Source organism: Lutra lutra, chromosome 7, assembly GCF_902655055.1.
Source record: "Lutra lutra chromosome 7, mLutLut1.2, whole genome shotgun sequence".
Taxonomy (NCBI): Eukaryota; Metazoa; Chordata; class Mammalia; order Carnivora; family Mustelidae; genus Lutra; species Lutra lutra.
The window spans coordinates 105918326-105937172 of NC_062284.1; the positions used below are offsets into that span (position 1 = coordinate 105918326).

Here is an 18847-nt window from a genome sequence, read left to right on the forward strand (position 1 = left end):
TATAGCATTACACGGTGTTGGTATTACTGGCCACCTCAGGAGTTTCCTGAGTGAAATTCAGAACTGGCTTCCTATGCATGGAGAGCAAGGAGAGACCGAATAATGACAGACCACTTCAGAGTGGTAGGTGGCAGGTTCAGTAATTAAGGGAACTTATTGATGAGGCTTGTCTTGGGCAACTGTAAGACAAATAGATCTCTGTATCCGCCCACTAGAATCTTAAAAGTTTATATGGAAGCCTTCATTTGGTTCAGTCAGCTATTCAGTCCAGAGTAACACTTGGAACACTTCACTCTCTCAAGGCTATGTTCTGGGAACATCTGCTAGTATGCAAATAGTAGGTGGGATGTATATTCCAAAGACAGGGAGGAAGTAAGGAGCCTTGATTGACTGGGTTCAGCCTCTGGGTCAACTGTCATTGATAAGAATCCAGAGATAGCTTTTTAAATTCCTGTCAAAGCATATCTGATAGATGTTTTCAGGAACTCATTCATAATAAGGCCCATAAAACAGGAAAAGGAAGAAAGAAAATGGCTTCGTAATTCGTGATGTGTGATTGTGAAAGAATGTGTGAATACGAGTCAGTTTCAAATTCGGTTAGGTTATAAGTAAGAAAGAGAGATGATGGGGCTTATGGTGGAATATACATTTCTTGAATGGTGAAGGAGGGTAACAATACCTTCTATCTTGTGAGAATTAAATGATGTTACTATTTATAAAGGCTCTTCGAAAATTGCAGTGCATTATGTAAAAGTGGTTATAAGGCAGAGCTTATAAGCAAATTAAGTTTTTATCCTATCTAAATCCATCATGTGTATATATCTAAGATAGTTTGATTTATAAGGAGCTCTGAATTCTCTAGTAAAAATAGAAATAATTTGAATATTTGAAATCTGTGTATATTATCCAAATCTTCTACAAAATTTTATTTCCAATATCTTTTCATTAGTAGTATGTACTCTATCACCCATTTAGCAATTAGAAAGCATGCTTAATATTCGAATTTTATATAAGAAACATCTAAATAATTTTCTTGCTCAGAAGTCTTTAAAGTAACTTTAAAGGCAGTATTATGACTTCATGTCTTAAATTCTTTAGTACCAACAAAAGCATGACCAAGATGTTAAGCAAGTTGAACATAGGCCAGCACAAAGTCGTTTAATACGTGTAAGAAATAAATCTGATACTTCACTTTCACAGCAACAAGGTAAGATTAGTTTTCTTCTAATATAAGAGTTTGATACTTGTCCTGATATTGAATAAGTATATAATGAGAATTCTTTATTTTTATATACATCTCATTCTTGTCTATAGGCTTTTTGTTTTCTCTTGGTCCATTGGGATAAAGAATCTGGTATCATATTTGACTATATGTGTATTCTTTTTACCAATAAACACTATTTCTAATGGAATTTTAAAACTTTTAGGTAGTGTTTTTCCTTTAATTTTACCCTTTAGTTCTTGTGCAGTTGGATGCCTTTTTATCTATATATAGGCCTATATCTGTGTCATAGTTGTCTATTTTAAAATTATAATATGATAAAGGCAAGGGGCTATGTCTGTGAAGGTGTTTTGTAAAGGGTATTTAGAGTTGTGGAAGATGTTGACCAGTTAAGTACAATGTAAGAAAACTAAGGACTCTCACGTTACATGCTGTTAATATGCATGACCTTTTCTGTACTGCTCAAAGTTGTGTGGTTGAATTTCATCTCTACCTTCAGCATCACGGTAGTTTGATGTTGCCTTTGTGTTTCTGAAAGACTGTTGGCTTTGTGCTTTATTTACCTTCCGCTTCTTAGTCATTTAAATTTAATATAACCTAAATTATGAAATTTGGCAGTAGACATTAAGATTATCTTCTGTTTTAAAACTTTATTTCCACAATCTAGGAAGAAGTATTAGAAATGTTTTGGGCAGTAGAACATTTTTTCCTTGCTTTTGTAATTGTGTTTTTTGTCTCATTTATTGAATGCCAATATAACTGCAAATGTAACTCAGCAGTTAGCGTTCTAGGAAAGATTTAAATGAGGAAGTACTCAAGATAATTATTGAAATTATGCTATGTAGATTTTAGGTTTTTACTTTTCTGCTTTCTGTTCCTCTCTTGCTCCAACTTCTCAGAACTTTGCCTTCCTGACCACATTTTCAACCCAACCATGGTATAGTAGTATTAATATTGTGTTTTAGAATCCCATGAAAACTTGCCTGTAAAACTCTTATAGTATTTAAACCTTAATTATGACCGTATATAGATATGAGCAAATGAATGTTTGTTTGTTTGTTTTTAAGATTTTATTTATTTATTTGACAGAGAGAGATCACAAGTAGGCAGAGAGGCAGGCAGAGAGAGAGGAGGAAGCAGGCTCCCTGCTGAGCAGAGAGCCCGATGTGGGGCCCGAACCCAGGACCTGGGATCATGACCTGAGCCGAAGGCAGCGGCTTAACCCACTAAGCCACCCAGGCGCCCCCAAATGAATGTTTCTAAGATAATATCGGGACTGACTTGATGTCCTTCTACTGAGTACTGTTACCATTCATGGTCAAATACTATACTAAAGTTAGGTTTTTAAAAATTATAATTCCTTAAAATTATTAATAAATTATGTCTCTTTGGGAAATATTGTATGTAATGAAATGATCATTTTTCTCAATCGATAGGAAAATTTGTTTGGTAAGATTTTAAAGTATCTCTTTAGGAAAGTGACATTGCGGGACACCTGGGTGGCTCAGTTGGTTAAGCAGCTGCCTTCGGCTCAGGTCATGATCCCAGGGTCCTGGGATCGAGTCCCACATCGGGCTCCTTGCTCGTCAGGGAGCCTAATTCTCCCTCTGCCTCTGCCTGCCATTCTGTCTGCCTGTGCTCGCTCTCTCTCCCTCTCTCTCTCTGACAAATAAATAAAATATTTAAAAAAAAAAAAAAAAAAAAAGGAAAGTGACATTGCTTTCTGTGTCATATTTATAAACGTTGACCACAAGATGGCAATAGTTAAATTCTTATGGACTCAGACTGTACAATGTCATTAAATAATGTCTAATTAACATTTAATAAGTCAATAAAAATCATAAGAAGAATAAAAGAAACCAAGATGTTAGCCCTTTAAAGAAAGTTTTATTTAGAAAGAATTCAGAACATTTGGACTTAATATATGTAATTTTTTTCATTTAACTTTATATGTAATACAGAAGTTAAGAAAGCTGAACTATTTCAGTTTTGACTGAGACAAATAAATACCCAGTGAGCTATAAATAGAACATTTTAAAATAAAAGCCAAGTGTTTCACTCTATAATTGATACACATCTCTATACTGAAAATTTTTTGAATGAATACAATTGCCTTGGCAGATATAGTCAGTTATGACTTTTTTCCTCATAAACTTTGTGGGCTTTATTTTTTTTTTCTCTGATCAAACTCTAAGACATTGCCAAACGTTTTAGAGAATAGGAGAGTCAGCGTGCCAAAATCATCGTCTAGGGCTCTCAGGACTTTGAAGGAATTCAATCCTATCTCTCATACAGAGGCCTTGAAGAAAATGAAGGAAATTAACCTTATCACAAGGGAATCAAAACCATGTATTTTCTGACAGATAAATGCTTCTAAGAATACTTGAACCCCAAATTATGACGATTTCAGGAGGAAGCATCATCTATATCACTTTAAAATGTGTGGTAGTTTAATATGTGTATATAAAGAATCAAGAAGCTTACTAGCAGTATCAGCTCTTACAGTGATCATTAAATACTGACAAAAGACATGATACGACATGGGTTCTAGCACTATGCTTCCAAGAAATCTGTGAAATCCTTGGTTTTTTTCCTCCTTTGATTATGACTTTCAGGTTTTAATATAAAAGAGAGAAATTGACTTGACCTGAGAGATGACTGTCTCTGGAATGTAAGAGTGAAACTCTTTCATTTGGTATTGAATTCATTGAGTATATTTTCTTTTTTTTTTTTTTTTTTTTCATTGAGTATATTTTCAACCACATGATACAACTTATCTGATTCTATGTCCTGATTAATGGTTTGATAGTGAAAGCAATCATTTAAGTGATTTTAATGAGTCATTTAATTTTTTTTCCTTTTTACTATTGTAAGTTAACTTTTACTATACCTTTTACTATACAAGTTAACTGTCTTCCATATTAATGAGAGACTAGTTTTAAATCCACTTATTTGTTATAAACCCAGGAACAATTAAATTCTATAAAGTAATGTATTAATAGTTCACTTTGGTTTTTTATTTTTTACATTCTATCAGTATCTGTTTACATTCTATCAGTATGGTTGACACATAGTGTTACATTAGTTCTGGGTACAACATAGTGATTTGACAAGTTTATATATTATGCTATGTTCATCACAAGGGGAGCTGCTATCTGTCATCATACAACACTGTTACAATATCACTGGCTATATTCCTTATGCTGTACTTAAAAAAATTTTTTTTATTAACATATAATGTATTATTTGCCCCCAGGGGTACAGGTCTTTGAATTGTCAGGCTTACACACTTCACAGCACTCACCATACCCTCCCAAGTGTCCATCACGCAGCTAACCCTCTCCACAACCCCCCCCCCCAGCAACCCTCAATTTGTTTGGTGAGATTAAGAGTCTCTAATGGTTTATCTCCCTCTTGATCCTATCTTGTTTCATTTTTTCCTTCCCTACCCCCCAAACCTCCCACTCTGCCTCTCAAATTCCTCATATCAGGGAGATCATATGATAATTGTCTTTCTCTGGTTGACTTATTTCACTGAGCATAATACCCTCTAGTTCCATCCACGTTGTTGCAAATGGCAAGATTTCATTTCTTTTGATGGTTGCATAGTATTCCATTGTAGGTATATACCACATCTTCTTAATCCATTCATCTGTTGATGGACATCTAGGTTCTTTCCATAGTTTGGCTATTGTGGACATTGCTGCTATAAACATTGGGGTGCACATGCCCCTTTGGATCACTACATTTGTGTCTTTAGGGTAAATACCCAGTAGTGCGATTGCTGGGTCGTAGAGTAGCTTTATTTTCAACTTTTTAAGGAACCTCCATGCTGTTTTCCAGAGTGGCTGTACCACCTTGTATTCCCACCAACAGTGTAGGAGGGTTCCCCTTTCTCCGCATCCTCACCAACACCTGTCATTTCCTGACTTGTTAATTTTAGCCGTTCTGACTGGTGTGAGGGGTATCTCATTGTGGTTTTGATCTGTATTTCCCTGATGCTGAGTGATGTTGAGCACTTTTTCATGTGTCTGTTGGCCATCTGATGTCTTTGCAGAAATGTCTGTTCATTTCTTGATTGGATTATTTATTCTTTGGGTGTTACGTTGAGAAGTTCCTTATAGATTCTGGATACTAGCCCTTTATCTGATGTGTCATTTGCAAATATCTTCTCCCATTCTTTCAGTGTCTTTGGTTTTTGTTGACTGTTTCCCTTGCTGTGCAAAAGCTTTTGATCTTGATGAAGTCCCAATAGTTCATTTTTGCCTTTGCTTCTCTTGCCTTTGGCAGTGTCTTTAGGAAGAAGTTGCTGTGGCTGAGGTTGAAGAGACTGCTGCCTGTGTTCTCTTCAAGGATTTTTATGGATTCCTGTCTCACATTGAGGTCTTTCATCCATTTGGAGTCTATTTTTGTGTGTAGTGTAAGGAAATGGTCCAGATTCTTTCTTCTGCATGTGGCTGTCCAATTTTCCTAACACCATTTGTTGAAGAGACTGTCTTTTTACATTGGACATTCCTTCCTGCTTTGTCGAAGATTAGTTGACCATAGCATTGACGGTCTTTCTGTGCTCTCTATTCTGTTCCATTGGTCTATGTATCTGTTTTTGTGCCAGTACCATATTGTCTTGATGATGACAGCTTTGTAATAGAGCTTGAAGTCTGGAATTGTGATGCAACCACCTTCGGCTTTCTTTTTCAACATCCCTCTGGCTATTTGGGGTCTTTTCTGGTTCCATATAAATTTTAGGATTACTTGTTCCATTTATTTGAAAAAAATTGATGGTATTTTGATAGGGATTGCATTAAATGTATGGATTGCTTTAGGTAGCATAGATATTTTCACAGTATTTGTTCTTCCAATCCATGAGCACGGAACATTTTTCCATTTCTTTGTGTCTTCCTCAATTTCTTTCATGAGTACTTTATAGTTTTCTGAGTACAGATTCTTTGCCTCTTTGGTTAGGTTTATTCCTAGGTATCTTATGGTTTTGGGTGCAATTGTAAATGGGATCAACACCTTAATTTCTCTTTCTTCTGTCTTGCTGTTGGTGTATAGAAATGCAACTGATTTCTGTGCATTGATTTTATATCCTGACACTTTACTGAATTCCTATATGAGTTCTGGCATTCTTGGAGTGGAGTCTTTTGGGTTTTCCACATAAAGTAGCATATCATCTGCAAAGAGTGAGAGTTTGACTTCTTCTTTGCCAATTCATTTGTTTTTTTTTTCTTTTATTTCTTTTTTTTTCTTTTATTTCTTTTTGTTATCTGATTGCTGAGGCTAGGACTTCTAGTACTATGTTGAATAGCAGGGGTGATAGTGGACATCCCTGCCATGTTCCTGACCTTAGGGGAAAAGCTCTCAGTTTTTCCCCATTGAGAATGATATTTGCTATGAGTTTTTCATAGATGGCTTTGATGATATTGAGGTATGTACCCTCTATACCTGCACTTTGAAGAGTTTTGATCAAGAAAGGATGCTGTGCTTTGTCAAATGCTTTTCCAGCATCTATTGAGAGGATCGTATGGTTCTTGTTCTTTCTTTTATTAATATATTGTATCACATTGATTGATTTGCGGATGTTGAACCAACCTTGCAGCCCAGGAATAAATCCCACTTGGTCATGGTGAATAATCCTTTTAATGTACTTCTGGATCATGTTGGCTAGTATTTTGGTGAGAATTTTTGCATCTGTGTTCATCAAAGATGTTGGTCTGTAATTCTCCATTTTGGTGGGTCTTTGGTTTTGGGGTCAAGGTAATGCTGGCCTCATAAAATGAGTTTAGAAGTTTTCTTCCATTTCTATTTTTTTGCAACAGTTTCAGGAGAATAGGTATTAATTCTTCTTTAAATGTTTGGTAAAATTTCTCTGGGAAGCCATCTGGCCCTGGGCTCTTGTTTGTTGGGAGATTTTTGATGACTGCTTCAATCTCCTTACTGGTTATGGGTCTGTTCAGGTTCTCTCTTCCTTCCTGGTTCAGTTTTGGTAGTTTATATGTCTCTAGAAATGATCCATTTCTTCCAGATTGTCAAATTTGCTGGCGTAGAGTTGCTCATAATATGTTCTTAAAATTGTTTGTATTTTATTGATGTTGGTTGCAATCTCTCCTCTTTCATTCATGATTTTATTTATTTGGGTCCTTCCTCTTTTCTTTTGGATAAGTCTGGCCAGGGGTTTATTAATCTTATTAATTCTTTCAAAGAACCAGCTCCTAGTTTTGTTGATTTTTCTACTGTTCTTTTGGTTTCTATTTCATTGATTTCTGCTCTGATCTTTATGATTTCTCTTCTCCTGCTGAGTTTAGGCTTTCTTTCTTTTTTTTTTTTTTTAAAGATTTTATTTATTTATTTGACAGACAGAGATCACATGTAGGCAGAGAGGCAGGCAGAGAGAGAGAGAGAGAGAGAGAGAGAGAGAGAAAGGAGGAAGCAGGCTCTCCACTGAGCAGAGAGCCCGATGCGGGGCTCGATCCCAGGACCCTGAGATCATGACCTGAGCCGAAGGCAGAGGCTTTAACCCACTGAGCCACCCAGGTGCCCGAGTTTAGGCTTTCTTTGCTGTTCTTTCTCCAGCTCCTTTAGGTGTAGGGTTAGGTTGTGTACTTGAGACCTTTCTTGTTTCTTGAGAAACGCTTGTATTGCTATATACTTTCCTCTCAGGACCGCCTTTGCTGTGTCCCACAGATTTTGAACTGTTGTGTTTTCATTTTCATTTGTTTCCATGAATTTTTTCAATTCTTCTTTAATTTCCTGGTTGACCCATTCATTCTTTAGTAGGATGCTCTTTAGCCTCCATGTATTTGAGTTCTTCCAACTTTCCTCTTATGATTGAGTTCTATCTTCAGAGCATTGTGGTCTGAAAATATGCAGGGAATGATCCCAGTCTTTGGGTACTGGTTGAGACCTGTACCAGGATCTGATCTATTCTGGAGATGTTCCATGTGCACTAGAGAAGAATGTGTATTCTGTTGCTTTGTGATAGAATGTTCTGAATATATCTTTGATGTCCATCTGGCCCAGTGTGTCATTTAAGGCCTTTATTTCCTTGTTCTTTTGCTGGGATGATCTGTCCATTTCAGTGAGGGGGGGGTGTTAAAGTCCCCTACTATTATTGTATTATTGTCACTGTGTTTCTTTGATTTTGTTATCAATTGGTTTATATAGTTGGCTGCTCCCACGTTAGGGGCATAGATATTTAAAATTGTTGGATCTTCTGTTGGACAGACCCTTTAAGTATGATGTAGTGTCCTTCCTCATCTCTTATTATAGTCTTTGGCTTAAAATATAATTTATCTGATATAAGGATTGCCACCTCAGCTTTCTTTTGATGTCCATTAGCATGGTAAATTGTTTTCCACCCCCTCACTTTAAGGTGTCTTTTGGTCTAAAATGAGTTTCTTGTAGATGGGTTTTGATTTTTTATCCATTCTTATACCCTGTGTCTTTTGATTCGGGCATTTAGCCCATTTACATTCAGGATAACTTTTGAGAGATAGAATCAGTGCCATTGTGTTGCCTACATTGCCTTACAGGCAATACCATGTTCCTTTCTGATCTACTACTTTTAGGCTCTCTCTTTGCTTAGAGGACCCCTTTCAATATTTCCTGTAGGGCTGGTTTGGTGTTTGCAAATTATTTTAATTTTTGTTCGTCCTGGAAGCTTTTTTATCTCTCCTTCTGTTTTCAATGATAGCCTAGCTGGATATAGTATTCTTGGCTACATATTTTTCTCATTTGGTGCTCTGAATATATCCTGCCAGTGCTTTCTGGCCTGCCAGGTCTCTGTGGATAAGTCTCCTGCCTGTCTAATATTTCTACCATTGTATGTTATAGACTTCTTGTCCCGAACTGCTTTCAGGATTTTCTCTTTGTCACTAAGACTTGTAAGTTTTACTATTAGATGATGGGGTGTGGACCTATTTTTATTGATTTTGAGGGGAGTTCTCTGTGCCTCCTGGATTTTGATGCTTGTTCCCTTTGGCATATTAGGGAAATTCTCTACTATAATTCGCTCCAATATACCTTCTGCCCCTCTCTCTCTTTCTTCTTCTTCTGGAATCCCAATTATTCTAATATTGTTTTGTCTTATGATATCACTTATCTCTCTAATTTTCCCCTTGTGGTCTGGTAGTTGTTTGTCTCTCTTTTGCTCAGCTTCTTTATTCTCCATCATTTGATCTTCTATATCACTAATTCTCTCTTCTGCCTCATTTATCCTAGCAGTAGGACCCTCCCTTTTTGATTCACCTCATTAATAGCTTTTTGGACTTCACCTTGGTTAGATTTTAGTTCTTTTATTTCTCCAGAAAGGGATTTTATTTCTCCAGATAGGGTTTCTCTAATATCTTCCATGCCTTTTTCGAGCCCAGCTCGCACCTTGAGGATCATCATTTTGAACTCTAGTTCTGACATATTATCAACGTCCATATTGATTAGGTCCCTAGCCATCAGTACTGCCTCTTGCTCTTTTTTTTGTGGTGAGTTTTTCTGCCTTGTCATTTTATCCAGATAAGAATATATGAACAAGAGAATAAATACTAAAAAGGTGGCAAATACCCAGAAAAACGTATGCTAACCAAATCAGAAGAGATCTAAATCTGGGACGTCTGGGTGGCTCAGTTGGTTAAGAAGAGATCTAAAACCTGGGGGAGAAGAAAGGGGGGAAAAAAGAAAAAATATATATATATATTAGACTGGTGACTAGAACAGAGCCATCCACTTGATTTTGGTTGTATTTTGGTCTCTTAGAGGAAACTACCAACCACAATTTTAAAGAAAGAAAAACCTATATATATATAAAAGGATAAGCATGATGAAGGGATGGAATATGACTGTAAAGATGAAAATTTTTTAAAAATTCTGAAAAAGGAATTGATAAGATAAGTTGGTTGGAAAAAAGAAAAAAAAAAAGAGGAGGGAATGTGCTTAGGCTGGAGACTAGAACAAAGCCATGTGCTAGATTAGGGTGTGTTTTTGATCTATTAGAAGAAATTGTTTCCCAAAATTTTTTAGAAAAGAAACCTATATGTATACAAAAAATAAGGTTAAATACAATGAAGGGATAAAATAAGACTATACAATGAAGGTGTAAAAAGATTTTTTAAAGAAAGGTATTGTTAAGATAAACTAGTTTAAAGACGTTAAATGTAAAAGAGGAAAGAGGAAAAATTTTAAAAAAGGATAAGAAAAAATAAAAAAAATATTAACTTTGCAAAACTAAAGGATCATGGGGAAAAAGCTGTGAATTCTATGCATTGCTTTCCCCTAGCCCTGGAGTTTCATTGTTCTCCTTGATCAGGAGCTTTGTCTTGACTGGATGTTCTTGTTGATCTCCTGTGGGAGGGGCCTGTCACAGTAATTCTCAAATGTCTTTGCCTGAAGTGGAATTGCACCACCCTTGCCAGGGACTGGGCTAAGTAATCTGCTCGGGTTTGCTCTTGGAGCTTTTGTTCCCTGAACACTTTTCATACCACTTTGGAGGATGGGAATGAAAATGGCAGCCTCCCAATCTCCAGCCTGGAGGAGCTGAGAGCTCAGGGCCCCGCTTCTCAGTGTGCCCTCAGAGATAAGCAGTCAATCCCTCCAGTCTTCTGGTCTCCAGCCACACTCTGAGCTCACCCCAGCCTGCGACTGAGTGGTTTCTATCTTTGGTGCACGGCCCCATTTGGAGTCTCCAACCCAGCAGATTCCTGCCACACTGCTCCTCCCAGAGGAGGAAGGTGAGTCTTCTCCCTGGATCTGCCACTTGTGGAGTCCCTGCTCAAAGAGCAGTGGCCCAACTGTGCCTTGGATCATGGTTTAAGGTCACCCTGATCTTAGAGCTCACTCCTCTGCTCTGTCTCTGTAGTTGGCTTCACCACTCCAATACCTGGGAGCTCTGCCACACTCAGACACCCCTGATCTTTCTGTGACCCCATAGGACCCGAGACCACACTGTCCCCGTGAGGGTTCCACCCCTGTTTAGCCTCGGGAGCGATGTCCCTCAGTGGAGCAGACTTCTAAAAGTTCTGATTTTGTGCTTCACTGCTCTGCTGCTTGTTGGGATTCGGCCCCTCCCCACACAGTCTATCTTCCCGTGGCTTTGGATTCACTTCTCCGCATATCCTCCCTCTCAGAAAGTGGTTGATATTCTATTCCTGGAATTGCTGCTCTTCTTCTCTTCTATCTCCTGTTGAGTTTATAGGTGTTTGGAATGGTTTGATAACTATTCTAGCTGAACTCCTGGGATCTGATGTCATTTCAGACTGCTACTCCTCCGCCATCTTGCCTCTCTTCCTTATGCTGTGCTTTTCATTCCTGTGACTTACTCATTCCATAACTGGAACCCTGTATCTTCCATTTCCCTTAACCAGTTTTGCCAATCTCCACTCGACCCTTCCCTCTGGCAACCATCAGTTTATTCTCTGTATTTATAGGTCTGATTCTGGTTTTTATTTGTTTATTCATTTGCTTTAATTTTTAGATTACACATAAGACTGATATCACATTGTATTTATCTTTCTTAGTTTGACTTACTTCACTTAGCATAATACCCTGTATGACCATCCATGTTGTTTCGGATAGCACAATCTTATCCCTTTTTATGACTACGTATGTTCCTGTGGGGGTATGTGTGTGTGTGTGTGCATCCATTTATCTATCAATGGACACTTAAGTTGCTTCCATGTCTTGGCTATTGTAAATAATGCCACAATAAACACAGGGCTGTATATATCTTTTTGAATTAGTATTTCTATTTTCTTTGGGTAAACTATCCAGTAGTGGATTTGTTGGATCATATGGTATTTTTGCTCTGTATTTTCCACAGTGGCTGTACAAATATACATTCCCACCGACAGTATTAAAGGGTCCTTTTTTTTTTTTTTAAGATTTTATTTATTTAGTTGACAGACAGAGATCACAAGTAGGCAGAGAGGCAGGCAAAGGTGGGGGGGGGAAGCAGGCTCCCTGCTGAGCAGAGAGCCCAATGTGGGGCTCGATCCCAGGACCCTGGGATCATGACCTGAGCTGAAGGCAGAGGCTTTAACCCACTGAGCCACCCAGGCACCCCTCAAGAGTCCCCTTTTTCTCCACATCCTTGCCAACACTTGTTATTTCTTATCTTTCTTTTTTAGCCATTCTGACAGATGTGAGGTCATATCTCACATCTGGAAATGATTTTCATTTCCTTGATGATTAGTGATGTTGAGCATCTTTTTATATTTCTGTTGACCATTTGTATATCTTCTTTAGAAAAATGTCTATTTAGGTCCTCTGCCCAATTTTTAATGAGATTGTTTTTCAGTGTTGAGTTACATAAGTTCTTTATATATTTTAGATATTAACCCCTTATTGGATATATCATTTGCAAATACCTTCTCCCATCTAGTAGGTCACATTTTGTTTTGTTGATGGTTGTTTTGTTGATGGTTTCCTTCATTGTGCAAAAGCTTTTGGTTTTGATGTGGTCCCAGTAATTTATTTTTGCTTTTGTTTCTCTTATCTTAGGAAACATATTTAGAAAAATGTTGTTATGGCTAATGTCAGAGAAATTACTGCCTGTGTTCTAGCATTTTCATGGTTTCAGCCTCACACTTATGTTTTTGATCTATTTTTATTTTTGTATATGGCATTAGAAAGGGCCAGTTTCATTCTTTTATGTGTAACTATCCAGTTTTCCCAGCATAAAATAGTTCACTTCCTGGGGCACCTGGGTGGCTCAGTCAGTTAAATATCTGCCTTTGGTGCAGGTCATGATCTCGGGGTCTTGGGATCAAGGCCCACATCGGGCTCCCTGCTCATCGGAGAGTCTTTTCTCCCTCTGCTCTTCTTTCCTGCTTATGTGCTCATTCTTTCTCTCCTCTCTCTCAAACAAATAATCTTAAAAATATTTTCTTCTTTAGTTTTTCTCTTAAAATTTTAAGACCATAATAATAAATAATAATTAGAAAGTCAAACATGCTTTACATACTCTAATCAAAGGGGAAAATTAAATCGTATGTTTTGTGCTTAAATATTGGGCAGATTTGTTGTCAGTTTGCTTGAAGATCATAGGATTCTTGGGGCTCCTGGGTGGTGCAGTTGGTTAAGCATCTAACTTTTGTTTTCAACTCAGGTCATGATCTTAGGGTCATGAGATTGAGCCCCAAGTTGTATTATGCACAGAGTCTGCTTAAGATTCTCCTTCTGCCCCTCCCCACCATATGCTCTCTTTCTCTAAAATAAATAAATAAATAAATCTTTTTTTTTTTTAAAGATTTTTTATTTATTCATTTGACAGAGAGAGATCACAAGCAGGCAGAGAGGCAGGCAGAGAGAGAGGAGGAAGCAGGCTCCCTGCTGAGCAGAAAGCCCGATGTGGGGCTCGATCCCAGGACTCTGAGATCATGACCTGAGCCGAAGGCAGCGGCTTAACCCACTGAGCCACCCAGGCGCCCCTAAATAAATAAATCTTTAAAAAAAAGAAAAATCACAGTATTCCTCAAGTTTTATATTGTAAGTTATATATAATGATCAATAAATATGTATCAAAGTTCTAAAAATAATTAATTATAATAACTTATCAGAATCAGGTTACATTTTTGTGGGAAATATACTTAAAGTATCACAGATATTTTTGACATTATGTCCTGAGTTTAATCCTAGCAATTTTAGCACCATTTATATCTCACATGCAGTAATTATGATTTAAATATGTAAGAATGCGTGGCTCAGTGGGTTAAGCCTTTGCCTTCGGCTCAGGTCATGATCTCAGGGTCCTGGGATCGAGCCCCGTGTCGGGCTCTCTGCTCATCGGGGAGCCTGCTTCCCCCTCTCTTCTCTGCCTGCCTCTCTGCCTACTTGTGAGCTCCCTCTTTCTCTCTGTCAAATAAATAAAATCTTTAAAAATAAATAAATAAATAAATATGTAAGAATTAAGAAATTCAAAGTTTACGTATATTTAGAAGCTATTTCTGACCACATGTACAAATGAAATCATTTTTGTTCTTTAATGAAGTGCTACATTTTTTCCCTTTGTATTTGAAATATAGCTAAATTATGACAGCTGTCAAAACTATAATTGATGTCAATTATTTCAAAATCACAATTAAAAGTTTGAGTTCATTTTTTCCTCTTCAGGTATGTCAGTGATATCAAAATCATGTGTGTAGATTTCTGATAGGGACAGGATGGAAAACAGACCAATACATTTGCCAGAAATCCACAAATCCAAATGTGTAATAAGCATTGTCTGAGTAAATGTGTCTTTTATAAATTCATGCTATTATTGATTAATTAAACAGAAATTCACTTTAAAATGTTGCTGAATTGGGGAGTTCTGTTTCTGCCTTGGATGAGGGAAGGAGAAAGAGTGTCACTTCCACCCTATCATAACATGTCAGATAAACTACAAAATCACAACATTTCTTGAACCTATCAAAGAGCTTTTGATGCAGAACAACTAAGTAGCCTAAAATCCAGGAAATACAGACTCCTCCAAAGAGATGGGACACAAGCACTATCTCACTGTGCCAAAGCAGAGTCACAGGAAGATACACCAGGCACCATACAAGTGGATAAGATATATTTGGACAAACTTTGTAATGGGTTGCTAAAGGCCAAGTGTAAAACCGTCATAGCTACAGATACAAGGGGAGTTCATTCTTACTTGCAGTCTCTTTTCCACAGATCTCTAGAACAAAAAAGTTTGGGAGGCAGGGTAGAAGATAGGAGATTATCCTTTACTGGTACAGGCCTGGAAGAAGAGAGCGACTGTGACTCACAGAAAGACCAGATGCCCCATTAGGACCCTTTTCATGTAAGAACAAATTTTTTAAAAAATTTAATTTTATTTTATTATTTTTTTGTGTGTTCCAAAGTTCATTGTTTATGCACCTCACCCAGTGCTTCATGCAATATGTGCCCTCCTTAATACCCACCACCTGGCTCGCCCAACCCCCCACCTCCCATCCCCTCCAAAACCCTCAGTTTGTTTCTCAGAGTCCACAGTCTTTATGATTTGTCTCCCCCTCTGATTTCCCCCAACTCACTTCTCCTCCCCATCTCCCAATGTCTTCCGTGTTACTACTTATGCTCCACAAGTAAGTGAAACCATATGATAATTGACTTTCTCTGCTTGACTTTCTTCACTCAGCATGATCTCCTCCAGTCCTATCCATGTTGATACAAAAGTTGTGTATTCATCCTTTCTGGTGGAGGCATAATACTCCATTATATATATGGACCATTTCTTCTTTATCCATTCGTCCGTTGAAGGGCATCTTGATTCTTTCCACAGTTTGGCAACTGTGGCATTGTTGCTATGAACATTGGAGTGCAGATGGCTCTTCTTTTCACTACATCAGTATCTCTGGGGTAAATACCAATTTACAAATTGCAAATTGCAATTGCAGGGTCATAGGGTAGCTCTATTTTTAATTTCTTAAGGAATCTCCACACTGTTTTCCAAAGTGGCTGCACCAACTTGCATTCCCACCAACAGTGTAAGAGAGTTCCCCTTTCTCCACATCCTCTCCAACACTTGTTGTTTACTGTCTTGTTAATTTTGGCCATTCTAACTGGTGTAAGGTGGTATCTCAATGTGATTTTGATTTTGAATCTCCCTGATGGCTAATGATGATGAACATTTGTTCATGTGTCTGATAGCCATTTGTATGTCTTCTTTGGAGAAGTGTCTAAGAACAAAATTCTTAAGTCACTGGGAAAGGGGCAGCACATCCATCACCTCTGGAGCACAGGTAAAAACCCACTGTGGTGACCAGAAGTGTAAAGAAAAGAACCCTCCACTCTTGGTGAAGAGGAAGGAAATAGTCTTAGGCCCAAAATCTTATATTAGTACCATTAAAAGTCTCTTACTGCTGGCAGAGGGGTAGGAAACTCCCCTACATAAAACTTGCTAAAGGGACAAGGCAGAATTTGGCTCCCACAGGGAGGAGAGACAGGATCACTGAGAACCCCCCACCACAAGACCGAGCATGTGGGATCTGCCTAGGACTGAGGCTGGACCAGGATAACAGAAAACTATCCCTACTCTGTCTTTCACCATGTGAACAACAAGTAGTGAGAAACGAGCAGCAGCGGTCTAATATGGTCAAGGCACAAGAGTGCAGAGGGACACTCCCTCTCTGGAACAGATGCACAGTGAAGGATGAGAGGTGAGGTGGAACAGGAACATTAAGAAAAACACTCTGGCATCCTGGTCCTACGCTAAACACAAAGTGACGCTAGAGCATTTTGAAGCTGGTCGTATGCCAAAATTAACTGCAGCAACAATAAAACTGAAAGCCAGCTTAACTCCTGACTTGATTTACTCAACTTCTCATACTAATAGCCTAACTGAAGAAAAAGTGTTCCCATTTCCATGTTTAAATACTTCATATCTCAGGCTCTGTTGTCTTACAGAATGTCTGGCATTCAGTCAAAAGCTCAAGCATAAGAAAAAGCAAGAAAAGGGGTTCCTGGCTGGCCCAGTAAGAAGAGTGTGTGACTCGATCTCAGAGTTGTGCATTTGAGCCCCACATTGGGTGTGGAGACTACTTAAATAAATAAAACTTAAAACAACAACAACAACAACAAGAATACAATACCATTCACTCTTAAGAGACAAAGCAGTCAAGACGTAAGACTCCTAAAAGACTCAAGATGTTGGAACTTAAAATTAACTATGGTCAATGTGTTGAAGGCCTTAGTAGGAAAGGTAGACAAAACATGAATAAACAGATGGGAATTTGAGCAGAGAGATGGAAATTATAAGAATGGTTCAAAAAGAAATGTTGTAGTAAACCAGTAGTAAAGATGAAAAATGACTGAAGTGGGATTATCAGTAGGTTCAACCAGCCAAGGAATCAATAAACTTGGCAACAGTCAGTAGAAATCGAAAAACAAAAAGAAAGAAGAAAGAAAAAAAATCTAAGCATTTAAGAGCAATATCAAATATCTAAACACATATGTAATTGGAATATCAGCAAGAAAAGAGAAAGCAAACAGAATAGTAAGAATACTTGGTAATAGGGGCACCTGGGTGGCTCAGTGGGTTAAAGCCTCTGCCTTCAGCTCAGGTCATGATCCCAGGGTCCTGGGATCGAGCCCCACATTGGGCTCTCTGCTCAGCAGGGAGCCTGCTTCCCTCTCTCTCTCTCTGCCTGCCTCTCTGCCTACTCGTGATCTCTGTCAAATAAATAAATAAAATCTTAAAAAAAAAAAAGAAAAAGAATACCTGGTAATATAATGACCAATAATTTTATAAGAAAAACAAAGAATATTAAACCACAAATCCAAGAATCTTGGGGGAACTTCAAGGAAGATCAAAAGAAAAAATACTTATGTACATTGTATTCAAACTGCTAAAAACCAAGACAAAATATTGAAGGAAGCTAGAGAAAAAAGGTAGATTACTTACAGAAGAATAAATATAAGAAATATATCAACTTTTCTTATTGTAAGACATGCAGTCCAGAAGACAATACAGTGAAATTTTAAAGTGCTGAAAGGGAAATAACAAAACAAAACAAAAAAACCCAGTTGACCAAGGATTCTATATCTAGCAAAAATACTTTTCAAAAATGAAGCTAAATAAATACTTTTTTCCCAGGTAAATTAAACCTGAGAGACAGGCATGTACCCAAACAAGCAAACAAACAAACAAAAAACCTTAAAGGAAATTTCTAGATAGAAATTAAATGATACCAGACAGAAACTTGGATTTATTCAAAGAAATGAGGAGCTTCTGAGTTGGTTGAAGTGAAGGTATAAATTAACTGTCAAACACAAAAATGTTATTTTTAGTGACTATTAAAAAAAATGATAGCATGAAAAATGAGATACAAGAGTTGAATGTATACTGATGAAAGCTTCTTTCAGTATATGTTGTGATATAATGTGATTTGAAAGTAGATGATGATAGGGGACATTGTATATTATAAACTCCAGAAAAACCCTTAAAATATATTTAAGTAATACCAAATTAAAACTACTCAGTTATTCCAAAAACAGGTAGAAAATTAGGGGGGAAGGAATAACAATAGCAAAAAGAACAAAAAGGAAATAAGGTGATTGATTTAAATCTAATTTACTGATGCATGACTGTAAAAAAAGTCACAAGGCCTACAAAAACACCTACTGGAACAATGTATGATTTTACCAAGTTCACAGGCTACAATGTCAGTGTACAAAGATCAATGATATTTCTTTGAACTAGCAATGAAAATTTGAAATTATAATTAAAAACTACAATTTAAGAGTGCCTGGGTGTGTCCACCTTTGGTTCAGGTCATGATCCCAGAGTTCTGGGACTGAGCCCAATTGGCTCCCTGCTCAATGGGGACTTTGCTTTTCTCTTCTCCCTCTGCCTCTCCTCCCAGCTCATGCTTGCTCTCTCTCTCAAAATAAATAAATAAAATCTTTTAAACAATTAAAAAATAAAATAAAACTATAATTTATCATAGCAACAGAACCATGAAATACTTAGGTCTAAATCTAATAAAATATTTGCAAGATTTGTGTGCTAAAAACTACAGAAAATATCTGATGAGAGGAATCAGAGACTTAAATGGGGAGATGCAAATTAAAAATTAGATACCACTAAATACCCATTAGGTTGGCTGAAATCAAAGAAACTGGTAATACCATGCGTTGATGAGAATGCGC

General features: G+C 37.4%; 1 protein-coding gene across 12 annotated transcripts in view; it reads left to right on the forward strand.

Annotated features, from left to right (window-relative positions):
• Positions 1–18847, forward strand: part of KIAA0586 (KIAA0586 ortholog) — a 140305-nt gene that overhangs the window by 84941 nt on the left and 36517 nt on the right. For 11 of the 12 annotated variants that reach the window (XM_047737777.1, XM_047737778.1, XM_047737770.1 and 8 more), the window contains one exon: positions 1099–1207. In XM_047737777.1, the coding sequence (XP_047593733.1) occupies positions 1099–1207 (109 nt within the window). Of the gene's footprint in view, positions 1–1098; positions 1208–14869; positions 15000–18847 lie in introns of all 12 variants that reach the window. The other variant, XR_007128753.1, reaches the window with a different exon arrangement.